The sequence below is a fragment of the Ornithodoros turicata genome, chromosome 3 (genome assembly GCF_037126465.1).
Source record: "Ornithodoros turicata isolate Travis chromosome 3, ASM3712646v1, whole genome shotgun sequence".
In the NCBI taxonomy this organism is placed as follows: domain Eukaryota; kingdom Metazoa; phylum Arthropoda; class Arachnida; order Ixodida; family Argasidae; genus Ornithodoros; species Ornithodoros turicata.
Window position 1 is genome coordinate 83,469,059 of NC_088203.1, and position 27,141 is coordinate 83,496,199.

Below are 27,141 nucleotides of genomic sequence, written 5' to 3' on the forward strand. Positions count from 1 at the left end.
AGAGGTTAAAACCGTACGATACTGCAGCACATTAGCCTCTTCGTGGCCGAGAACCAAAAGAGCTGGGACGATCTTATTCCTCTATTCCTTTTGTCCTACCGGACAGCACCCCACGAAGCCACCCGGGAGACGCCGGCTACTGGCCGCGACTTGCGTCTTCCAATCGACTTAGCCCTTGCGTCGACTCCACATACTGATCATACCGCAACCAGCGCCTCGACCTACCTTCGAACGCTGCGCACGCGGCTAGAGATTGTCCACAGGTTTGCCAGGCACCATGTGCAACAAGCCTTCACCCGTATGAAGACACGCTATGACCTGCTGGCTCGAAAACTAACCTTATTTTGACAGGTTTCAGAGCAAACACCTCGATGTGGTAGCTGATTTCCGAAAGCGTCCGGCGGTGGTGTCTCGGAAGGCCAATCTGTCTGGTGATATAGCCCAACGCGGAAACGTGGGCTCCCGCCGGAATTGCAGCGTCCGTGGCAAGGACCCTACACGTTATGATGAAGCGGCTCAACGACGTGGTGTACCGCATCAAGCTGCCGGGGCGTTCCAGGCCTCTAGTCGTCCACGCAGACCGTCTGGCACCATACCGAGGAGCTTCCTCCACTCCAGCTCTGCGGCTATTGGGCCGGGCATGAACACGTGCGCTGGTGCGAACAGGGCTGATGGGCTTGGACAGATCGGGCTTCGAACCCTCCCTGCGAGGTTGTAACAATACCATAACTTACTGCACAAGAATGGCGAGGAAGGCGCGCTCACAAAGCGGTAAATCGAAGCTCAATCGAAGCTCTGTTTTCGAGGTCACCAAGCACCACATTCCAGTTTTCGGGGGCAACACCGTTAGGGTTGAAATGCCTTTAAGGGGCCTTTCTTCCCATGAAAGACCGCCACCGAGCTACAAGAAACATTCTCCATAGGCTATGCACAGGGTCTGAGTTCACCAACTCGCGACTATGCAAGGTCAGCTATAGGGATGATGCCAGCTGCGGTAACTGTCATCAACCTGAAACCATCGAACATATCATGAAAGAATGCCGCACATACAACACTACGCGGGAAACCTACCTTGCACACTCCAGGAGTGGCACATTGGCGAACATCCTATATCCCGGAGGCGGTCACGCAGAACGAACTACAAAAATTCGTAACATCCTGCGTTTTCTCCAAGAAACGGGCCTTGCGCAAAGTCCCGACTAGCGTACCTCCCATCCACAGTGCATTTCGGTTGTGGCGGCCCGTGTGTGATGACGAAGACGTGCCTCTGCTGCCACGCGCTACGGCGCTGGCACGGCAGTTCTACCGGCACCGTCCTAGCGTGAGGCCACGACCATCTGCCCGCTGGGACATTCCATCATCGCCGGTCAGGACTCATGTAGAGGGACACCACCTCCCCCGAACTATGAACACCATGTTCGGCGTAATTCGGCCAAGCACCATCCCAAATTACTGCAAGCCCACCTCCGAAGGTACGGTGCAACGTTCTACCGAGGAACCGCTAGGCGACGACGTCAATTCACCGCGGCTCCACTCATCGCAACGCCCGACCGCGCCACACCATGGTCCTACCCACCTTACCCATCTACCCAGATCACGTCGCCATGGTCTCGCACTCTGCGTCACGTCGCCACACGCTTCACGATGGCACTCCTCGGGCTACCACCAGCGGCACCTTCCCGAGCATCACGCTCCTGTACCGGTCGCGGTACGCCGCTGTCGACAGCGCCACCCGCATCTGCTACGCCAGCGGTCAAGGAACCCTGCCCGCCTCACCTTCCCACCTGGCTTTTGTGCAACATAGTGGCAGTCCAGTCCATCCAATTGCGGTCAAGGGGCACCGGGACCAACGTTCCACCGGGGTCACGCACGGAGGCCACAGTGAGTTTTACTCCCGGTCTCCACGTGCTTCACGATGGTCCTCCCCGGCACTCTCCGTGGTGACAACACTACGAGCTCAACGCTCACGAACCGGTCGCGGTTCTGTCGCCCCACTCTCTTATCACTTCGGCCTACATGCATGCTCTCCGCTTTGGCCCGCCCCTGGAACCCTCCCGGCCAGCTCTTGTCCGCACCGTTCAGCCCGCCACTTCTGCCCACTCATCACAAGACACAAGACCAGCCGTCCCTGTACTGCGTGTCGCCCGTCTTCCTCCCCTTCCTGTATCGACGCGGAATCTCAACCGCCAGCTCTACACCGCTCCGCGTCTGAGGGGGGGAGTGATGTGGCGGCCCGTGTGTGATGACGAAGACGTGCCTCTGCTGCCACGCGCTACGGCGCTGGCACGGCAGTTCTACCGGCACCGTCCTAGCGTGAGGCCACGACCATCTGCCCGCTGGGACATTCCATCATCGCCGGTCAGGACTCATGTAGAGGGACACCACCTCCTCTACACGGTCATACCGGTTTCATTCATCCTGTACATACCTCACCTTCACCCACTTCACCTTTTTTCTATTTCCTATTTTTTTTTCCTGGCTATAGTCGTAATGATGCCCGCTCGCGTGTGGTCAACAACGGCGAGCCTATTTCGACATTACTCCCCCCCCCCCTCGTTTTCAGGATTTTTGAGGGGATTTACCCGAAGTGAGGATGATGCAAATCGCGTGTTAAAAACGCGTTTTACCGTGTTTTACCCTATAGCACACGCCTCTACAGCAGCCTACCCTATGACGGTTTAGTAGGACGGTTGCAATGTGGGGGAGGTAAACATTGCTTCCAGCACCGTGTGTGGGAGATTTCCGGCGCACGCCAAAAGAACCGCAGGTGGTCGAAATTATCGGCAGTCCTACCTTGCGGTACGTGCAGCATGTAGCCATTGTGGGTGGGCTCACCTTACGTGTAACTCTACCCCCAATTATTATAGTAGACTACGTTCGTTGTTGCCACAATGTTAACGTCGTCGCTCCCCAAGCGGTGTAGAATTGCACGTGTTGTTTACGCAGGCGATTCGAGAACATTGTATCCATAAGCCGCCCCACGCGGTAATCATAAATTATGAAATGACGCATGCCCTATCCCCGACGTAAGCGCGCCGTCCTCCTACACAAGGCCGCGCCGGCGTACACTACTACCACCTGCGAACATGCGTCCCCTTTTATTTTGAAAAAGCCCGGCTCTCTCCTCCTTCCGGCTCCTCATCATGTGAGGCTACAAAGCAGCAAAACCGGCTTCCTCCTCTAAGAGACGAACGAACTTTGACTTTGGTGCAGCGACCTCCGGCCACCATCTCAGATGCCTCTTGTTGAGGAGCGTGCTCGGACATTCGCAACGCTTTGGCTGACCACCAGTTTCGATTGGAATACGTTGGCCGTGACACCTTTGGGAAGATCCTTTCACCTTTCGCACAAGTAATCGTGGGCCATTAGTTCCGTGGAAGCCCACACCGGAGGAATGTGTTCGAAAGGGGAGGAATGAATTGAAGAAGACGAGGACCACACTCCGAGAGAGAAAGCGTGTCGAGAGAATTGTCGAAACCGGTACGGACATCATTCTTAACGCCCATTTAAACCAGATGAGGACGGACGTATACTTTCACCCTATCGACTTCCGGTCAGGGAAGCTTACTTTCCGATTTGGTCCATCGGGAAATGCACTCTTAAAAATGAACTTCACCGCATAGCACGCTCTTAGCCAACCATTATCTCGAATGATATCGCTATGTGCCCTGATTTGTTCAAAGTGGTAGGCGTACACCTTTTCTGTGACACTTATGCGATTCATAATTGTCACAAAAATGGCGTACGCCTCCCGTTTTCAACAAATCAGGCCAGATAACGATATCATTCGAGATGATGGTTGGCTAGGAGCGTGCTATGCGGTGAAGTTCATTTTTAAGAGTGTGGTATGAGTGTTCAACCTAAGAGTGGCACGAAATATAGTGCGTCAACACTGTCAATGTTACACCGCCGCATAAATTATATTGCAGGGCCACCTGGTGCCACCTGCAGGGTGTCGATGTAGGCGCACTGCAGGTGCCGCGACGTACACTCTTAGAAATGAACTTCACCGCATCGCACGCTCCTAGCCAACCATAATCTCGAATGATATCGTTATCTCTGCCCTGATATGTTGAAAACGGGAGGCGTGCGCCTTTTTTGTGACAATTATGAACAGCATAAGTGTCACAAAAAAGGCGTACGCCTCTCGTTTTCAACAAATCAGGGCAGATAACAATATCATTTGAGATGGTGGTTGGCTAGGAGCGTGCTATGCGGTGAAGTTCATTTTTAAGAGTGTAGGGCTAACTTTTCAGTCAATAGCAACAAGCATAGGACGGAGCTTAAACGTGCCGTTCTTAAGTTGAACACGTCTATAAGCCAACTGAGTTGTAACCAGACCAGTGTAAGTTACTCAAAAAATGTAATCAAGTTACAACAGCATGAATTACAAGTTACAGAAAAAGTTATACCGAAACCAAAACGCAAGCTACACTCTTAAAACAGGTAGTGGTGGTAGTGATGGAACAGAACAGAACTTCACCGCATAACTCGCACCTAGCCAACAATCATCCCGAGTGACATCGTTCTCTCCCCTGATTTGTTTAAAACAGAAGGCATACTCTTTTTTGTGACACTTACACTGTTAAAACAGAACTTCACCATATAACACTCCGAGAAACAACCATCATCCCGAGTGACATCGTTCACTCCCCTGATTTGTTGAAAACAGAAGGCGTACTCCTTTTTGTCACACTTATGTGGTGAGAATAATTGTCACAAAAAATGCGTCCTCCGCGCTTTTCTCGAATCAGGAGCAGTAATGGTATCCTTCTCTGCAATGGTTGGCTTTCAGCCTGTCATGCGGTGAGGTTGTGTTCCACGGGTGCTCATAAACTTCGAACAGAACTTCACCACAAGCACGCGGCGTGTGCCTTTTTTTCACAATTAACATAACTGTATAAGTGTCACAAAAGGGCGTACGCCTCCCGTTTTAACAAATCAGGATAGAGAACGATGTTGTTAGTGGTGATGGTTGGCTAGCTGCGTGCTATACTGTGAAGTACTTTTTTAGAGTGTACTCGAGAGGCAGGTACACTAAAAACAGAACTTCACCGCACGCTGTGCACCAACCATTGCCACGAATGACAGGGTTATAAGAGAGAGGGAAGGGGTACGCCTTTTTGTGTCAATTTTGATATGTAATAATTGACACATAAATGCGTGCGCCACAGTCTTTCTTCGTATCAGAAGCGACAACCCTAACATATGTCGTGGCAATGGTTGGTGCAAAGCGTGCTGTGCGGTGAAGTTCAGTTTCTAGAGTAAATAAATAACTACAGTTTGACTACGTTTTCCCTGAAACGTGTATACACGTGCATATGCGTTTCAGAGAAAATGTAGTCAAACCGTAGTTACTCATTTTAAAGCATTTAGATACAGTATGTAATGACTGTGAAAAAAATATTTACAACACTTTTTATTACATGTAATTAAAAACTGCCATTGCCATTTATACGGACAGGTTGAGCTACACACACAGACAACTGAGGTCTCAAATATACTAGCTTCAGACACGTGCACTAACCTGAGACACACACGCAAGGCGAATAAATAGTAATCAAAAGAGAGAGAACGAAAACAAACAGACAAAGAAGCCAGTTATTCGGTAGATGAAAAATCTCACTATTGTGACTGTGACGTTTGAGATCGTAGATGACGTCGTGAAAAGTGTCATTCATAAATTGCCAAGGCAGTACACATATACTGGCAAGCAACATACCACTGAACCTGAGGAATGTCGAGAGATGAGATAAAAAGACGCTATGAGATTCAGAAAACATGCATCACACGTGTATGTACGCTGAAACCAGTATATACCATGCTTCTCACAGAAATAACAAAACCGCAACTCTTTGTAAACATTGGAAGACGACAAGTGTTGCTCAAATTCAATGCGCGCGCACACATGTGGGAGGAATCACTGTGAGCAGACGACGCGCGTTTCAAGCAGACGACACCGGCAGCAGGCACACGCGGCCGCGTTGTCCTTCCCAATCACCAAGAGTGGCACTACTCTGCTGTTTTACGCGTTCCCAAAGTGTGGTTGTGTTTATGAGTAGAACTCGCAATGTTTGCTCGCGGGCACTTGATAAACCGAACAACGAGCTCTCTTGTGACGTCACGAGAGAACCGGTTTCGTCAGCAGCCCGGCATTCCTCTTGCAGAAGAAGGAGGGACGGGAATAGGGTCACATACATTCGACCGACCCACTGAGCTCAGTCAGTCTCGAACAGGTGCTTCAGGAGCACCGACACTGCCGACATGCTACGCTCCGCACACTGATACTTGCTTGTGTTTTCCTCTGCAAACGGGAGTTACGCTATCGTCTGCTAAGCATACTTGTCCCTACTGGCGTCTTCGGCCGTGTGTCGTCTGCTCACGATAGTTCTTCCCAGCCGCGTGTTTGTGCATCACATTTAGACGCGTCAGGATTACAGGAGGCTTAACGGATTCGGATACTTCTGTTTCTGTACAGGTAAGGTGTGTTTCTAAATGTTCATTGCATTGCACGGTGACAGTTGTCCCATGGGCGGGGAAAAAGTAAAATAGCGGCAATATTCAAAGTTGTCACCACGACGCCTTCCTGTTTCTTGTTTTCTTACTTCGTATTCTTTTATTCCATGATGTCATTATATTGCGTAGGTGCAATGTCCTTTCATTTCGGACACTTGAGAGTTTACTAAAGTGCATGAACCAAACTACGGTAGCCAACAAGTAATTCACGTAATAGACTCCCTGTTCTCAATCAGTTTGTTGACGGTGTGTCTGTCAGAGGCGTTGACAGTTATGCGTCTTTTCTCGTTTATGTTAACGAACAGTTTTGTTAACTAATCTAGCTCCCGTGGTTTCTCATATGAAGTTTTCGCCCGTTCACGTGCCTATAGAACCAATGTTTCACCGCGCCTTTCCATAATGTCGTGGTTTGGATCGAACGTTATACGTGACACGTTGGGATCATCTCTTACTTTCTTTACCTTGCATTATTACACGCTTGTATGGCTACGAAACAGGGATAGAGGAAAATGGAAGAGTGTGACGGGGGCCTGGGGGATGCATGTTTGCTTCTTGTTTTGTAGCGAAGTCTTGTTTTGATGTCGTTCAACATGGCAAGAACTGTGTATATTTACGTCGGGCAACAATGAGCATCCCAACTTCTTTCTGGCTGTTTTTTTTTAACCTGGGGGATTGTAACACAAGCATATTTTACATGTACCACTCAGTACATAGATTTGCGAACTCGGTGAAAAGAATGGTACTTGACAATGTTTGCAATTTTTTTAGCTCGAACGAAAGGGACACAATTTTCAATGGTTTCATATACAGGCTATACCTATTACCTTTTCACATTTTACCTCATTGAAATAAAATTCCTGTCACGAATTGTGCTCCTTACAGTCAGTGTTACTGACTCACTGCACTTCAGCGGTTCTGTGTGTGTGTGTGTGAGGGGGATCGAGGTATTAAGGACCTATGCGACTGCTATATAAAAGCATCAAGATAAACCGCAAAATACGCGAAAGTGTATCGGGAAGAATCCTGAAGTTACAAACTGCTAATAATGCTTCCTTAATAATAGAACTCAGATGAGATCACGCCACAGTTATAGTCCGAAAACGCGACAGAACTAAAAAACAAGTAGTCGAATTGTAGGAGGAAGATTCCATCTGAACTTTCGTTTCACCTGCCAACCATATCTAATGACCATAAACACTCTCGTACACAATGAGTCGCGAACATCGTTGCCGCTTTCCCGCCACTTCGTCCCGAGAAGAATAATTTTAGACTTACGTTGGTGCAGTTTCCTTTGCACCCCGCGTAGCCACAATAGAAATGGCTCACCTCTGCACTCACCCGCAACCATTTTGATGTCGCGGTATCGCCTGGTTCAGAGGTCGAACCCAGCGACAAAATACTCACGCCGCGATTTTCTCCCCCCCCCCCCTTTTTTAGGCTCTGCTCCACTTTCCTCTTCGTTTCAATGCTGGGTATACGTTGCGTAGGTGAGATCTGACAGGAAGAGTCTTGAACATTATTTTCGCTTGTTTTTTTAAACAGAGCGTGCAAAGATAAGTTTTCGGCACGCACGAACAGCGATGAAAACTACAACGGAAGCGAGTATCTTTCGCTGTCTGCTTCGTAAAACTCACTTCCTGGACTCAAAAAGCGTGTGCGTACCACGATAAATTTCTGGTGAAAAGAATGTCATATCGTTGTGATACTTTCGCTGGAGTTGGATGTGGGGCCAGTTATTACATGAAAAGACGGGATCACAATTGAGGATGAAGTACATAGTGTATATATTTTTTTACCTGTCAGCGTGATAAAGGGGTCTTTCAGTTCATGAACACACCTCCTTTTGTTGCGCACGCTGAACTGAAACGTGCTGTAACAGTGTCGAAAAGGTGAGTGAGTGAGTAAAGAAAAGAAATGCACGGAGAAATTGCCACCACCAACGTGAAAGCTGGCTAGCTCATACCACGTGAACAACTCTAAGCACATTAACGTACATATACACTCGAAGTGCAAACATTCAGGTAGGAAGAGTCACACAGAGTCACAGCACTCAAAACAAATGAGAAAAAAAAATCAGAAAAATCACACACAAAAAAGAAAGAAACAGAGAACCAACGGAAGCAGAGGCACAAAAGTCAAAACTTATCGTCAGCACCATTTTCACACAGGAACGAGACCAAGGCACGCAGCGCAAACTCACTTTGATGCGAGGGACGGGTACCCAAAACCGTAGATAACCCAAGAGGGCCTCGGCCTAAGGTCTAGGGCCTCGAGCGAGAGCTGAAGCTTAGATCGGACATCAGAGTATCGCGTGCACAAGACCAGTATATGCTCTGAATCTTCGAGGACACCACAGTCAGGGCAGTTGGGCGAGTCCGCCTTCCCTATCTTGTGAAGCAGCCGAGCGGTATAGAGAACATTTTAGGCGGAGCCGGTGGATAAGGCACTCCATGGAACGCGGAAGAGATTGAGGGGCGCGGAAACTTAACTCAGGGTCGATGGTAAACAGCAGAGAGGACCGTGCACTGCCAGAAAACCACAGGCCTCCTCTTTTTCTTTTTTTTTCGTTACAAACAAAGAAACCACAGGTTCCTATAGAGCCGCTGTCGAATGGAACGTATAGCATGCATTTCGAAAAGGTGTTTGCAAAACGCCCGTTGAAGCAGTGTTTCAAATGCAATGTACACCCCTGAAATAGTTTTTTTTAAAGAATATGCGCTTTGAATTTGTGCGTGTTGTAGAATACACCATCTTAAGGGTGTTTTACACAATAGCCCTCTGCGTGTCGCGAAACTTACACCACAAAGGTGTACGCCATAGGACAACCTCTCCGCGTATTTTAACTTTACATATGTATACACTTACGTAACTTTACACGTTCTTAGGCAAAATAACGCAGGAGATCGTGTTCCGTGTCTGCTTGCTTGTCACCCGGTGGGACAATTCGAGAGGTTATTATTATTATTATTTTTTCTAATCTCGTACATCCAGAGCGGTATTATCAACATTTAGGCGTAGCCAGTGCAGCGCAATGTACCCGTGATCATCTCACACCACGAGGGATGGAAAGCGCCATAGCGGAGTCCATGGAATGACATGGCATGGTAGTCATTTGCAGCTGCCACAGGTATATAGACGGTACATTGAGAAAGTTTATCTGCACAACCCGACATATGAACAAGTTCGGAGTATAACGAGAGGCAGGTATAACCTCTTTCAAACTTGCTTTAGATATTTCTTCACGTATAACACAAATAAAAAGAAAGAAAATAAAAAAGGGAGAGAAGCTAACCGACACTTGCAACGGCACTCGAAAGACGGTAGACACAAAAACAACAATATTTAAGCTGTTTGGAGCTACGATGTCCGAGTTCGACCATAGCCGATGTTACAAGCGCATGCATCTCCAGGACTGGTGGTGCTTTTGAAAGGGCTCGCCGGTGTCGGCCTCACAGAGGCGCGGGCAACGTCACGTCTAGCGCCCTGGTGGAATGCGCGTCCGGGGCCGACTTCTAAGGGTGCCGACATATGTCTGACAGTGTCTGAGGAATACTCAGGAAATACCCCAGACAGCGCAGCAGGCGCCGGGATTCGGACCTGGATAACCTCCAGCACGCTAACCACTGAGCCACGCGAGTTCTAAGAATATCTTCATATCAATACCACATTGCGAGACCGAGACCACACAAGCTCAGGGTATGCGAGTGTTCCATTACGTCTGCCGCAACCCTCAAAAGGTATCACGGACGACTGCTAACGGGAAGGAAGGTGAATATAGAGCCTAATTTCTTGCACGGTATCTGATGGCCGTGAGAATCGAGCTATAGCGAGAAAATTATCCACTTGTGGGTGTGTATCAGTGCATCGCCGACCCACCCTTGGGGAAATGACCACGGCGCGTGCAGCCTTTAACTAATCGTCGTAGAAAATACATGCACACATGTGCCCGTATTATTGGTGCTTTTGGAGGGTAAGGCCAAAGCTGACCATGGATGTTACGCCACCACCACCACCACCATGGACGTGAGGCTGTACGTGGCACAGCAAATACTCAATATCTGTTTGTGCTTCTGTTAAACACTGAGGTATATCAAAATGGTTGTTTAAAGTCCACAATAGGAGTTTATACATAGAATGGTAATGAATAATAGAATGGTATTCATTCGCAAATCGAAGCAGTTCTGAAACACACATGTCGCACATCATTAAACTGACCCTGCTACCATGAGTAGAAAGAAAGGAGGAGGAGTGTGGACCAACGCTGCGTTGTTCCTTGCATTGTGTGTCCAGGAGACACTGTAGGTCGCCTGATGCAATTAAAGTTGATAAACACACACACATACCCGTGCGCGCGCACACACACACGCAGAAAATCTATATATCCGGCAATATTGAGTGATTGAGCTCTATTTCGTGAATAGAATATTTATTTCACCCGTCTACTAAATGTTCAAAATATCACAAAGCCTGACTGCCGAAAAATGTCAGACCGGTGTGCCACACGGCCGCCATCCCTCAGAAACACAACGATGTCATTTACCTTCTCCAGTTCCAGTATACATAAATTGCAAGGTACGTACCATAAGTGCATTAACCTGTGGTTGCCTAACTAAGAGAAGTACACTATGTATAGATGAGCTCTGTTGTACACCCCTGTAGGTAACGGTGGAAGATCCACAAGGACTATTCTCCCGTATATCTGTGTTTTCTTTACGTGTCTCAAACTCAAAACAACTGCGGACATAGAGCTTGTTCGAAAAGAAGCGGTCCAGTTGTATCCCCCATGCCGCCTTCGGTAGCTCAGTCGGTAACGTGTTGGTCTTGCTGAGCTCAAGATCGCGGGTTCGATCCCGGCCGAGGACGGTCGCAATGTGGGGGAGGTAAACATTGCTTCGAGTACCGCCTGTCGGAGATTTCCGGCGTTAGCGTACTGGTCATCTCACGTCGAGACAGGTAGGTACCCGGGTTCGAATCTCGTACCTCAGGGATTTTTCCTGGGTATTCCTCCGACGGCTGTCAGACATATGTCGGCACAGTTCCCCTTAGAAGTCGGCCCAGGACGCACATTCCCCCAGAGCGTTAGTCGTGACGTTGCCCATCCCTGTGAGTTCGACAACAGCGAGCTTTTTCTGCAGCAACACCAGCACACCACAACAGTCGAACATCGGGCTCCGGTCCCATAACTTTGCGCCCACAGAAAATTTCGTACATTGCGCGTCCAGTTCAGCATCACCGTGTCCTTTCCGATATATTGAAAACCTTACGTGAGGCCTCAGGTGGGTAGCATGTGGTGGTCATCTCACTCGTGCTGCGCCTCCTCTTTGGGAAGTGTCGCAGATCGTGTTGAGAACCCAGTCAAGGTCATCGAAGCAACGGAGGAATCTAGGGGTCAGGGATGAGGATTCCGTCACGTAACTGGAATCAGAGCGGAAGCGTCGTCTCAAGGCCGGACTCATTGGCCAACATCGATGAATGGACATTCGCGTCTGTCAGCATGCTCCGAGAGACGGGCACGCAAATCGTTTTCTCGTGCCGCTACAGAGGGGATAGTTTGCTTTGAATGTTTTTTTTTTTCGTTCTTCCTTCTTTCAATGGCGAATAGCTTCGAATGCCATCGCGTAGAAAGACGGTTCCAGTCACGTGACTATCAAGTAACACGAAATTGTGGATACCGCATTATTCGTCCTGGGATACTTGCCAATATCACCGCCGCAGAACGCGCAGATGACTGAGTTCACATTTCAGCACCACCCGCGGTAGTATCGTTGGGTGGGGAATCGTCGGGTTTTCGTTGCAGTTGTTTGGGAGTGACTCAGTCTGCTGCACGTAGGCATGCATGCACCCATGCAACGCACAGCATGCTGAAAGCCCACGCGACTTTCAGTTTCTCTCAAGCGTATAGCCTTATAGTGGGACGTTAACACCTGTTGTCCAATTCGTGGGCATGTTATCGCGCACATATTTTCTCTCGAATAATTCTTGAAGGATGCGTCATTCCGAGTTGCATAGACCATCAACGGTGTTGCGCATACTAAAGTAGACGTGCTATAACGAGATTACGCCATAGTCAATGCTTAAAAGAAATAATGAACGGCATTATAAACATTCAAAACATTTTGTTTTATCTTAATGTGTATATGTTACAGTGCCTGTAAGGCCCAGTATGAAACTATAGAGTTAGGACCTCCAGGATAGCAACAACAACAAATGCACAGATGATGATGAATGGGAATAACTATTTAATTATGAGTCGCAATTCAGCAAGCAAAATAAAAACGACTCATAATTCAACGACAAATACAGGAACGACACAATTAATAGATATAGAAAACAGGAGAAAAAAGAAAAACGCAAAGAAAGTATGTAGTGTGTAAGATGAAATATATGGCATATTTGATTGATGCAATGGATATGTAACGTTATCGTTTCTAGTTTGTACTGGTTTATTGCAACTCAGAGGATGTTATTAAGATTTTTTAACGAATTCTTATCGTGATATTTCTCCAGCTCGCAGTTATGGTCTTTTCTGCATGCGTTTTGGTCAAGGGTCAAGCAGTTAACACATTTTACGTGGCGCCTTGCTATACGTACGGGTTATGGGAAGAGCGTTTTACTGTTACTTTACTATTCTTATTACGCTCATAGAGTACCTGGGTCTATCCACGAGCTATACGAAATTGAGTATCTTGTAGTGATAGTCAGAATTGTATTTGAGGCATGAAGAGTCAGTGAGCGTACGTGTTAAAAGTCATCGAGCACCCGTGGCGCCTCTTTGATTGCAGGTATATCGTCCGACTTGTGCGTCTGATAGCCTGATAACACGTCAATGCCTTCTACAATATTAATGAATCTGGTATCATGGAGGTCAGTTCTTGTATGAACGTTTGTGAGAAATACTGGGGTCAGTTCGAACAAAGACTGGGCAATGATCTGAAACATCACATTCTGGTGTTGAAACAGTGAGAAAACATACTGATGATGACGATGAGATGTGATCGATTGTGGATGAAGAAGTATGTGAAATTCCTTTTTTCACTTTTCTTGTGACAATTATGCAGTTCACAATTACCACAACAAAGGCGTACGCCTGTACTGTGTTCAACAAATCATGGCAGAGAACGATATCATTAGAAATGGTAATAGGGGGTGGGGTATGTTTATTAAAGCCCAGTGTCTTTCCAGTAGCGCAGGAGGGCTCGGGTGACTGCCCACTGTTTGGAGTGCCGGACAGGTCCCAGCAGCGTCGCCAGGGGAAGTTCCCTGGTAATTGGACAACAGGTGAAGCAAGCGCCGTTCCGTTAACGGCCTTAGGTTTGACATCTGACTAGGGTATTATTGCCTCTGGATAGGGCACTCAGTACATTTTCTAAGGCGTCACATATATCGATACATTCTGGTGATAGACTGTACATAATATCGATCATTGGTGTTCTTTTTAAATGGTTTACAATCAATCCCAACCCGGACGGAACTCAGAACAAGAAACTTGAATATAATGATCAGATCGATTGCGGTGTTCGAATAAGACCGATATGTACATACGTATACATATACCGTCACCACCGTGCACTCCTAGAAATGAACTTCACCGCATATAGCACGCGCCTAGCAAACCCTCATGTCGAATGATATCGTTATCTGATCTGTTATCTACTCGTTATCTGCTATTTGTTGAAAACGAGAGGCGTACGCCTGTTTTGTGTGACAATTATGAATAGCATAAGTGTCACAAAAAAGGCGTATACGGCTCGTTTTCAACAAATCAGGGCAAATAACGATATCATTCGAGATAATGGTCGGTGAGGAGTGTGCTATGCGGTGGAGTTCATTTTTTTAAAGTGTGGGGTTACCATGTATAGCGGCACACGGAGGGTACACCTGCTCGCGAATTATTTAGCACGGTGATTTAACTGGAACACCCTGTATATTCAATGCTGCTGCTGCTGATGATTCCGGTTTTTATGGCGCACAGACAACTAAGGTCATAGTGCGCCATATTCAATGCTAAAATTTGGAATATACGACCTGCGCAGCCCACGTCATCGGTTGCGTTTCGCCCCGCCACGCAAAGCATGTTGGTGGCCACTATCAGCTTTATCAGCCCATCAGCCGACGCATTTTTACCGCTTTTTGCACACCACAGCGAAAGATAACCTCGAGCCGGTCTTCTCGTGACGTCACATGTTTATAAACAGAGGGCCGTCTAAACGTTGGTGGTGGTGGTGACGAAAACCGTCTTAACGTTAGGTAACGTTCAAGTTTCAGAAAGACCAATGAGAGAATAGAGGTGATGATCTGAGTTGAGGGAGCATGATAACTTATCATAATTATTTAGGAGGATAGTTTATTATAATTATTGAAAAGCTGTGCTGGTAGAGCTTCGCCATAGTTGATGCTTTCATGATTGGCGCTTATATGCTGTCGGAAAATTAACATTGGTTCGGAGGGTCATTCGCGCAGGTGATGCCAATACTTGTCCTTCCTCGTGCATGTCTTACAGTTTCGTGTCCATGCGACATTCGAACCAATCTGTTTCCCTACTTCCCTGTTCTATATTCGGGAGCAGTCTCTGTTTGAAATATTGGATTTGATTGGATTGGAAAAAGAAAGAAAAATATGGAGAGGTTAGTCCCGATCCAGTCAGAACTGGCTACTCCAAAACGCGTTTGAAATATTTGTGATGTTCGAACTGAGGCTTCTGGTTCAATCGACACTCTAAAAAATGAAAGGAGTGATTCTATAGTCATTTTAAGGACTACTCGCATTTCAAGAACATTTACTCCCTTTTGGGACTAAATGAATGACGCTATTTCGAATTTGGGGACTAATTACGAAGCACTGCTATTTGCAGTGCTGGTGAGTAGATTGCAGGTCAGAACACTGAAGTCGGCAGTAATTGCAATCCAGGGGATCCCCCAGAAACTGCAATTACTCCCCAAATTGTTCCCAATTTCCTCAGAGTGCATACGTTCACCGGATCTCTGGATTCTCCAGTTTTCAGTGTTTCTTGTTAAAAATAGTCATAGCAAGTATGTTTCGGTTCCGTGCAAAGTAGCTCTTTTATGAACATAGGGTTAGAGGGAGGGAGCCCAAGCCTAGGGGTTGCGGAATGTTCCCGTCTCAGTGTGTGTAGTAGGTCGGGTCCCACGTTTTCGGCGTTTGCCGAAAAATATGAAAAACACCCGTCTAATATTTTTTTAAAATTCGGCATGTTCCGAAAAACTCCGAATGATCATGAAAAACAGAGCGTTGAAGCGCAAGCAAGCTGACGAATTATACTCTTGCATATGGTGGTACATGCCGAAAATGGCGGTATCCGATTGCACTTTCTTACGCCGGAGCGTCACATTTCCTTCACCTTGTTTCCGTGATTATCACCCTGTGGAGCTGCTAGGCTCTGTTCAAGGGAAAACCTTCCTCTGTAACGCTTTGATCAGTGGATCGAGAGGGTTCAAGTACACGTGGAACCCCCAACAAAGGGAAGGCTTGGATATGAAAGGAACGGAAATTCTTTGCGTTCTCAATATTCTCCTACCACCGCTGCTCTCCCTCCACGGGTCTTCTCCCTAGTGTATATAGCTGCCAATTTCTCGGCATCTATTTTTGGCACGAACGTTTTCAAATGACGGAAATTAATATCCGAATTTGACAAAATATATTAATACCGAAAAACGCCCGCCGAATCTACCCAGAAATAAATGCCGAAAACGGGGAACCCTAGTAGTAGCATATCGCAGTTATTACGGCTGACAAACTGAACGATTATATTTTGCTGAGCCGCATGGAGACTACGGTGCACTACCCTCGCAACATACTGCTCTGTGAGGCCTTCATGTACCTTAGAATACGAAATAGAGCAGGCCACCCACGCAGCTTTCCATTTGCAGTAAAAAGCAAGATAACTCGAGGAGGTATTAGCTATCGGTCGACCGCAGACCAATTGGTGGGTGCGCGAGATACAGTTGACCAGCATAATGCGTCACGGCACCGTGGAGCCGATACACAACCGGAGGTATGGAAGCCTCCTACACGGACAATGCTACCTAGGAAACTGCTGAACCAGACCAATTATGCTGTCCTACGCGAAGCACCACCGTCTCCTGACTGTATGCGCTTTCTTTATTTGCAAATGCGCGTGTCAGCAACGTCAACGACAACAACAACAACAACTTTATTAGGAGATGATGATTGCGCTTCATCGCCAGGAGCGATACTCTACCCCATTGCTTGTGGTGACGCTAATCGTCAGCAACGTCGTAAGACCGGGTTCCGTGTGCTTTCTTAAACGTTACCAAGAAACGGACAAGTGTGTACTCGATAACCGCGTGGAAGGGAAATGCTCATGCATCATGTATCATGCTCAAAAACGAAAATCGTACCCTCGGCGCTGTTTCCCGCGTTAATGTTATTATTATTATTATTTTTCAACCTTCCCGACTTTCTTGCATAATGTGGGGCTGATGGACTCACTGGCATGGAAGTCCGCGTGGCTCTTTCAGAGGAAAACGAACTTCGTGCGACTGCACTGCATGGTACTTTCTATACCATATCTGCTGTCAATCTGCCAAGCTATCTACTTTAGATAGCCATATAGAATCGCTTTGCAGTCCTCGTTTTGTTGATTCGTGTTTTGCTTTTTTATTTGGTGCACCGCGCAGAAGGCTATGGCCAAGCCGTCGTCAGGCACCAGACAAAAATAAATTCAATCAATCAGTCAATTAATCAAATATGACTTACCGTGTACGGTACGGATAGTGTATGTACTTTTCATCTGTAACAATATGCCAGGAGGATTAACAAATTTCTGTACCTACAAACAGAAGGCGCTCGCATCGTGGTTTGCAAATTTTCCCAAAGTTGGGAGTGGGATAAGAGCACCGTTGATGTTGATGTTGATGAAGAAAAAATAATAGGGAGAGATTGAAGAGCCCCGTCTTTCTATGAAAGCAAGCTTCTTGCCCAGCAGGTGTCCTGACACGGCGTGTTTATTTTTAGCCTTTACATAATTTTTATTAAAAAACTATGAGAGCAGTATAGATATCGTTTTTCCAGTTGAGTTCTTCGGTCAGGCGGGCCTCCTCTCGAAGAAAGTGTGCAACTACAAGATGACTAATGACGTAAAATTCACAAACTAAATTTTTAATTAAGGGATTTCGGGCAAACGCGAATGGCAGACTGACAGACTATTCTAGTTGCGAGCCATTTCACGTTTGACAAATCCTGAAACACGCACGTGCGTTAAAATATACATATCCGAATTTTGATATGCAAATCAGACGAAACCGCAGCGACCGGGAACGCGGGATGTACAGCGCTCATTTCACGTCAGAGGGCCACGTGCCTTAGAGCAATGAAGATGCACAACAACAACAATAAATGATGACGATGATGATGGAGTAGGTGCCGCTCAGCTGGCCATATAAACCGCTTCCCGGTCCAGATAAGCCTCCGTCGGCGAGAGTGATCTGCTATCTCGTTTTTGCCCGAAATTCCCTAAATAAAAAGTTACTTAATGAATTTCAAGTAATTAGTCATATGGTAGTTACATACTCTCTTCCAGATGATGTCCGCCTGGCCATAGAACTCAATTGCAAAAACAGCACGTATGCTGCTCTCATAGCTTTTTTTTTAGGTAAAAATTCTGTAGAAGCTAGAAATAAACACCCTGTATAGGACCACATAGGTCGCCGTCAAAAGGGCAGAAAGTGTCAAATGTTTCCCTGAAAGGAAAAAGAAGAAGAAGAAGAAGAAGAAGAAGAAAAAGGATAAATTCGGGTCCCGTGTCAACGCTATTTCTCCGACACCTAAGCATTCTTCCTGACAACATGCGCGAACACAGCCGTACATTTTTTACACAACACAGGCAGACCACAGTATGGCGTGCTTTTCGTGTGCTCCACGCTCAAGTTTTTTGAGGACGGAGTTTCCCCACCACATAGCCTGCGTTTATGTATGCCCGTAAACAACGCAGTGAGCTCTTCAAGGAAATGTACACTTTAGCTGAACAACAACACTAACAACGACACGCAGTGGTGATGACTGAGGAAATTCGCACAAATATTTGTAACTCACTTATACTCCAGCAGGGCATACCGGTCCGTATGAAATATGAAATGACCAGGAGCTGGGTGACTTTGTACACACATATGACATAACAACCCATTAGCTCCATCTGGTCGGAAGCTTCAAGTCTTGATTTTCGAGCCATCGAATTCCTGTTCGATTTAAGCACCAGTCATGTTCTTAACGATACAAGACAACTATAATCAACAGCAGCGGGAAACAACACCCAAAGCTCTTTATATAAATCACCATGATGTAGTATTACAGGGAGCGTATGGTTCCACTAGATATAAGACAACGATGTCTTCTCAAAAGACATTTACGCCGCCGCGATCCGAACATTGTGCTGTCTCTAGATCCTCTTTACGGTCCTCAAGACGCACGTTAAAGTTTTAATAATAACAATAACCGTAATTTAACGTCGAGTCCCTGCTCAGTGTAGTAACCGTGCATTTCAAGCCGTCATACGAAACAAAATCACACGCTGTCGCGCATCCTTCGCTTCGTGACTAAAGGACGGCAAGACCTCCTGTTCGCTGAACAAGAAACGGTGAACGCTCACGTACTGTCAGCCGGTAGACCAATAACGAAATCGCATCATTGCCTCCGTTACGCAACTCTGTCCCAGCGGCGAACAAGGCCATTGTACCGAGGCGTCTATTGTGTCATTCCTGCCTTTCACTGCATTCTTGCTTTGTTCATCGCGTGTGCGGCTTGCACGACGCGCTTTCTCTGAAACGCTCGTCAAAACGAGGATGCACTCCCGCGTGGATGATTCGCGACGCCTAATTTCTATTCGGTATACCTTCAATGCCACGTGGATATTCCTCCGATGAAGAAAATGTGGTCTTCCACGGAGTTTTCTTTTTTTTTCTTTAGGCGGGAAAAAGATACATTTTCGGTGGGAGTCGGCAAAGAGAAGTGGGTAAAAGTAAACGACCTCTGTAACGCCCGCACTCAACCGTGCAGCGCAGTGTACTGCGGACCGAGTTCATCAATGTAAAAGGGCGTTTTGCGCGTGTTATGTTCTCTGCTCTCCTGCGATGCTCTGTGCTCACAATGTAGATGATAGTGCCCCCGATAGTTGTAAGGTTAGTACAGTGCACTTTCGAGACGCTCTCAGTGAGCACCACCTGTCCATGAATTTGTACCAGCGTTATTCAGCATTGCACCTTGATAACGACGGCTGACCCTCGGATGTCACTGATGTCCTCGGATGTCGGCTGACCCTAACAGCGAGAGCTGCTCGTATTGGAGCATCCGGGGCAGTTGTGGTGATGATGATGATGATGATGATGATAGAAAAATATTGGGATGTGGACGTCCCTTAAAGGGGCGCTAAATTGCATAAAGTTCTCCTTGCGGAATGACAGATGCCGTTACCTTGACACCAACATACAAGGAACGCGATTCGCCCTTTCTCTCCCTCTCCGTCTCAAGAAGGCTGACAATGCGAAGCGGGCTCTCATTGGTCCCCTCAAACGGTTTGTTCAATCATCCGCATTGTCGCCCTTCTTGAGAAAGAGAAGGAAAGCTCCACGCAATAATTTATTTTGCTCATAAATCACGCAACGGATGGAACCAGTTCCTTTTGTGTTAGTATCAAGGTAACGGCGTCTATCATTTCACCAGGATAAATTTTTACACTTTAGTGACGTGGGACCTGCTGCTCTAGAGATATTACCGGCACTTGGCTCAAATCTTGTCTAGGATCTTAAAGGTACCGAGACGGGGTTATCATCATCATCGTCATGGCTCTCGTGGGCACACGGGCACGGTCCGAAGCGACAAAACCGGGCTGCACGAGGGCCAATGATTCGCATCACCTTCATTCATTCTTCATTAAAAAACGTCCAGAGTTTTCGTAAAACCTGCTTCACCACCTGGTTGCTTCTTAGACACTTCTTCATTGTCTGGTTCACCTGTTTGTATTCACCATGTGTAGGCGTCTTGGGGTAGCCTGTCCGACTTTGTCGCGACTCACATTCCCATTTTTTTTTATCAAATCGCCATCGCCTTGCAGGCATGCTTGCTAGGGTGCATGAATACTATATATTCACCTTAATGCATCCCAATGCTTGAAGCAATGAGGCGACGCTCGAACTATTACCTGGGCCCCGATCTTGTACTCCGACATGGCAAGCGTTATCATTATAGGTAAAGTTCGCGCGAAAGCCGCTTTGATAGGCTTGCTATAGGGTGCCTGAATACTAGTATTCACCTTAATGCACGTTTTTCCTGTGTTTTCGTCAGACGCTTTCAGACATATATCGGCAGAGTTCCCTTAGAAGTTGGCCCAGGACGCTCATTCCCCCAGGTCGTTAGTCGTAACGTTGCCCAGCTCCGTGAGGCCGACAACGGCGATCCCTTTCACCACCGCCACCACCACCCTAATGCACCCTAATAACAGCTAGATGAGCAAAGCGTGAGCAAGCGGCTTAGGAGTTCCAATGGCTAGATAGAAAAATGATTTTCTATCTAGCCATTGGAACTGCAAGCCATTCTCACAGTCAACAATGTCCCGAAATCGAAAGCTAAGCCGCTTGCGCACGCTTTGCTCACCTAGCTGTCTCGGCCGGAGCATGGTCGTAATGCAATGATCAATCGACACGGCGCTTTTCATAACGGCGACATTAAAGCGTCTTCATTACTGCAAGCATTAGGGTGCATTAGGGTGGTGGTGGTGGTAGTGAAAAGGCGTTGTCGTCCTCATAGAGGCCTCACAGAGGTCACGACTGACGCCCTGGGGGAATGTGCGGACATATGTCTGAAAGCGCATGACGAAACCGAGCCGGAAAAGGGTAATGTGGAATTTAAGGGCGCTTATTGCGCTATTTAGCCGCAGCTTTGTTTCTATGCGGGGTTCGTCGCAGCCGAAGCTGGACAATACGCCGTCACAAAAACAGGATGATGGGACCTAAAAGCGGGACCTGTCCCGCCTAAATTGGGACGTCTGATCACTTCATCGTGAAGTCGACGATGAGCAGATACAAGCAGGCTGTAACAAACTTGGAGGGGAAAACACACGCAGTAGTAGAAAAATAATGGACAAGGTAAACAAACTCGAAAGAAACGGAAGGGCCGAACGCGTTCAAGACTACGAGATAGTTAGTTGGTTGGTTTTAAGGAAAAAATAAAATGGAGATTTTGGCTTCGATAATGTGAGGCCCGCAACTCCACATCCCTTGCACCAGTTACTTTGGTGGAAAACTCCTGGAATGATGATGCCAATGAAGGTGAGCAGGAGGATGGCGATGGTGATGCTGATGCTGATGGTTGGTGGTGGTGATTCCGACAGAAAGCAAGTATATATACACACACACTGAGATGTCACAGAACGCGCAAACACGCAACACGCAAACAGTCGAACAGCAAAACCCACAAAACACAGATAGGCTCAAAACTTGTTGTCTTCATCAATCAGTCCCGGAAAAAAATCACTATAACGGAGAACGCCCGGTGTCTTACACTGTGGTTCCAGGGCCCAAGTACTTTTGAAACGCTGAGCGGACGGCCGTCCACTGCTGCCAGCTCCGACTGTAGAAGGCGGCGAGCTTCACCAGTGTATCGTACGCAGGACATCAAAATGTGCTCTACATCTTCCACAATACCGCACATGGAGCAGTTTCCGGAGGCTGCTTTCCCGATCATGTGTGGAAAACCACGGCTGTATGGGACTTTCAGACGAAACGGGTGGATTATAGGGTCTCCATGGACCGAGGAAGCGAGACTGGGACCAGCAACGAAAAGTCTGGGTCTATGCTGGTCAGTGTCGGCCTTCCAGAATCACTGTGCCACAGGTATCTGCTTAGCCTCTTCGTCAAAGTAGACAACATTAGGCGGGTTTCAGAGGGAGTAAAATACACCTTACGAACCGGACCGGACTGATGTGCCCGGGAAGCCGCTGCATCCGCCGCGTCATTCCCAGGTATATGCAGGAATGGCCAGGGATCCACTGAAGGATGATGTCGCGTCCTTGTACTACACACGCGTTGTAAGTCTTAATGGCGTCGTGTACGATTGAAACAAGACCTGCTGATCCGCCCGGCGCTTGTAATGCTCGCAATCCGGTCTATGAATCACTGTAAACAACCCATGATTTGGGGTCTTCATGTACTTCTATAAATCGCATCGCCATGATCATCCCATGGAGCCCTGCGGCTGTGGACGAAGTGCGATGAGACAGTCGTGCGCAGCCATCAATGCAGAGCTCATGGACGACATATGCACACGTGGATCCTGACTCATTTGTAGACACATCCGTGAAAATGCACACTCTGTCCCTTTGACTGTGCATTACCTGAAGCGTTTGCTGACGCACAACACTTGACAGCACGAACTTTCTTCCCGTGAGACCCGGTACTTTCGCGAACACCCGAGGCTGTAGCAAAGTCCAGGGAGGGCTGGAGTGCACTGGCAAAGGCTTATGCCGGGGCACGGCATAATAGCTTGATGGAACCTCGAAAAACTTGATGCTTGGCAGATCTTGATGCTCTTTGCCAACGCACGTTCTAGACAACGACATAGTATCACACTATGCCACCCGCCCTTTACGTTCGCGAAATGCATGGTTTTATTATTGCTGTGTTTCGTGTGTTGGTAATGGAACGTGAAATCCAATGCTGTGTTGCTTGGACTAGTGAAGCACAATTTAAAAATATCTGTATATTAGTATAATTACAGCTAGTCTGCGCTCCTCTTCTGTTTTTCAACGTGATGTGCTAACGTAATTTGAGAACATGTGGTATCTCTAAGACCGTGCTGAAAAGAAGACGAAACAAAAAACGCCAACAAGGAGCTACTCTTACACCTTTGTAGCAACGCCAAGAGGAGTTTTACTCTACTCTTATACATTTGTGGCAGGCTTTACTCTCAATTGCACTGACTAGCAAACCTACGATACAAACTTTACTCTGCCACCATTTCCGCTACGCTTGTACGAGTGTAAAAGCTCCTACAACGAAGGGTATGGTACACGAATACAGGTCTTACTTCCATTTTCTGTATCCAAGTAGAAAATACATTTTGAGAATGACTGTTGTAACACACAATCGAAATGCTCAAAGGTGCTACAATAATACAGTGTTACCGAAATAGTGCCCACCCCTGAACCATGACGACACCAGCAGCAGAGAACAGCGCGTTACTTGCGTATCAATCACAAATATCAATCATGCCAGGAACCCAGGTAGAGAGCTGACGACACTTCAGCTTGAAAGAGCAATATTCCAGCTTCCAGTGCGACAGCTCATTCATCAGAAACAAACAGAATCCCGTTATGTATACAGCATAAATTCATCAGCAGCGCCGACGATCAAAACGGGTTCCAATGCTATACGTGACTGCCTTGGGCACATTTTACACGGAAATATTTCTCTAAACTGTCCTCCTCTCTCGCATTAAATGGTGTCTGGGGTCGCTTGAGCTTGTAAAGCGGGTCAACTGACTTTTGTTCTAGCGGCCGCAGCTGTCGTAACTGCCACAATAACTGTCCCGAAGGCTAATGGACAATGCATTGAAACAATGTCCGTCTATTTGCTTATGTCTTTCGTTCTATTGGACGGATGGGAACTTCGATCTCACGCACATCACAATCGCACGCGTGGAAATCTTTTCCGCCGTGGGCTGTCGAGGAGCTAGCAGGATTAAATTCCAAACACAATGGTGTGAAAAAAATTTCAGTGGTGGCCTCGCTGATTAGAGAAGGTGAGAATTATCAGAAATGACGGAACGTGCTTTGAGTCGACAATGAAGTCTGACATATATTAAGCTGCGCTTTTTCAAATGCATATCATTCAGCTGCAAGTTTTAATGCCGTAATTTATTCTCGTTCAAGAATCACACAGGAATTTCTAAATTATATCGAGAAAAGCGATCTACTAGTGAGAGGGGCGCATATCAGTATTAACTGATTTACGTGGTCTGATATGAAAGCAACGAGACAATTTTTTTTCACGCCTGTTCTGGCAACCCTGAGGCTTGCTAAAGCAGACGGCAATGAGGAGAATTTGAATACTCTGGATTTTCCATCCCGATAATGCGCCAGCCCATACTGCCTTATCTGTAGGGCAGTATTTGACGTCCAAAGGCATTTCGGTACTGTGTGAAACTCCTTATTCACCCGACCTCGCCCCCGCCCGCCTTAGAAGATATTTCAGGTAACGAGTTCCAGCGATGCTACCAGCAATGGTATCACCGTTGGAGTAAGTGTACAGGGACAAGGTAACTACTTTGAAGGCGACTACATTGTAGTTTGAACAAAAAAAAAAAAAAAGAACGGGAAATGAAAGTGTTTTTTTTTTTTTCGAACCAGCCTCATTACTTTATTGTCAGACGCAGACCTGGCATATCTATTCCACGGTGTTTCCTTATCCTTGTCATATGCACAAGTGCACGTACTCTGAGAGCAGCACCAAAGGCTCATGAAACGTTGAGAACCAGAATCTCTGCAAGGCAAACCGTCTCACAGTCTCTATTGCGGTGTGATTTACGTCTGTACTCTAAAAACAGAACTTCATCGCATAGCACGCTGTGCGCCAACCATTGCCACGAATGATAGGATTATCGCTTGTGATTCTATGAGAGAGGGGGGCGTACGCCTTTTTGTGGCAATTTGGATATATGAAAATTGCCACAAAAAGGCGTACGCCCTCCTCAATCTTCGAATCAAAAGCGATAACCCTATCATTCGTGAAATGGTTGGCGCACAGAGTGCTATGCGGTGAAGTTCTGTTTTTAGAGTGTATGTGAAGTGGCACAAAAGACACATACTCTTAAGACAGATGGTGGTGGAGGTGATGGAACTGCTTGCCGTAGTCGGCCACGCTCAGGCGGGCAACGTCATGACTATCGCAGGGGTACCATGCGTCCTGGGCCGACTTCACAGGGAACTGTGTGTCCTAAGACTGAACTTTACTGCACGACACGCTCTGTGCCAACCATTGCGCTGAATGACACACTTAACGCTTCTCATCTCATGATAGGGCGGGGATAATTAGCATGTATTTAATTTGTCACAAAAAAGAGTACTCCTATCGTTTTCAATAAATCAAGAAATAGAATTACGTCATTCTGAACTATGTCTCTGAGATATTATTGCACTCTACATTGTTGGTCCGGAGCATATGTTACGCGGCGAAGCTCTGTTTTTAGAGCGCAGTATTTACTTCGTTGTCTTATCTTTCGTTTGAGCGCTATAATACTTTCAGAAGTTATGATCTTTTCAGTAGTTTAGGAACGAAAAGAAACGCACGCGTCATTTTTAGCTTTTTCGATGAATTTTCAGTCGACGTTTCTTGAGACACTTTCTTATGTTTTATGCTGGGACTATTTCCACAGTTTTAGAAATGAGAAGTGACATAGCATTCATCCACCCTCTTAACCGGTTTTCGTGTCTTCTGATTCCCCTATCCATGGGAACAGTGCGGTAGAACTCGAAAGTGCGTCGAGTCAAGTGTAAAAGAAGTCGGCGTGTTTTTAGTATAATAATAATAATAATTAAAATATAAAGATATCACAACAAACTCCTGTATACAGTTCAAGGTGTCCTAATAGTTTCAGAAAATTGTACATTCTTGTAATGTTTCCATTTCGGTGAAGCTCATATCTGTAGGACTCGGAAGAAAATTAAACACATTGTTGTTCTTGTCGTTCCAGGATGTCGGAGTTCGACAGAGTGAAACGTTCTCTCCTGAAGAACGGTGCCCTGTACGAAGACAACGAGTTTCCTGCGTCCCAGACATCGGTTTTCTACCATCAAACGCCTCCATTTCAGTTCACGTGGGTCAGACCAAAGGTAAGGTACTTGGATTTCACTCCATCCTTTCGATGACGCTCCCTCGAACTAGCTCCCCTCTGCACAGCTCATATAACGTTAATGTACAGGGTTCCTCAAGAGACGTTGCTTTATTATTACAATAAATATAACTCTAGCCAGTGGTTGCCAGCTACAGCATATCGTACAGTTCGAACGGTGGAGCACAAAGAAGGCAAACAAGCGATTACACTTAGAAAAAACAAAAACGAAAAACACAAAAACAAAAAAGATGAAAAACACGAAAACAAAGTAAGCAACTAACACATAACAAGACCAGCGGAATGTTCATTGCAAGAAAGGGATAATGGGAAGCAGTAAGCAACCTACGTTATGAATCAACGAAAGAGGAGCGGTTTTCGGCACAATATGGAGCTTGGAAGCTAATTCCATCGAACAGTCATTTTTTTCTTTATTCACATCACATCACATCACATCCATCGAACAGTTTTGCGATGAACAAAATAATATTGTGCGGGGTTTGTAATGAACTGACAAAATCAATAAAAACACTATTCTGTCAACCATACGAAACAGTATTTACAAGATACGTGGGAAGACGTAATATTGGCTAAAAATCCATATACCTACATTGCCACGGTCGTCAAATAGTGAAACTAAAAAAAAAAAAAAAAGTAACATAGCTGATGCCCTCTCCCCGATAGCCAATACTGCCCGAAAGCTAAAAAATATACGAATAGGGTATTGGTGTATATATAGGAACGAGAGTTTTCCATTTCCCATAGTAT

At 46.6% G+C, this 27,141-nt stretch overlaps 1 protein-coding gene across 3 annotated transcripts in view; it reads left to right on the top strand.

Annotated features, from left to right (window-relative positions):
* Positions 1-5,980: 5,980 nt before the first annotated feature.
* Positions 5,981-27,141, top strand: part of LOC135388713 (calpain-C-like) — an 89,820-nt gene continuing 68,659 nt past the window's right edge. For all 3 annotated transcript variants that reach the window (XM_064618444.1, XM_064618447.1, XM_064618445.1), the window contains exons 1-2: positions 5,981-6,478; positions 26,236-26,374. In XM_064618444.1, coding sequence (XP_064474514.1) covers positions 26,237-26,374 — 138 coding nt within the window. In that variant the 5' untranslated portion in view covers positions 5,981-6,478; position 26,236. The remainder of the gene's footprint in view (positions 6,479-26,235; positions 26,375-27,141) is intronic.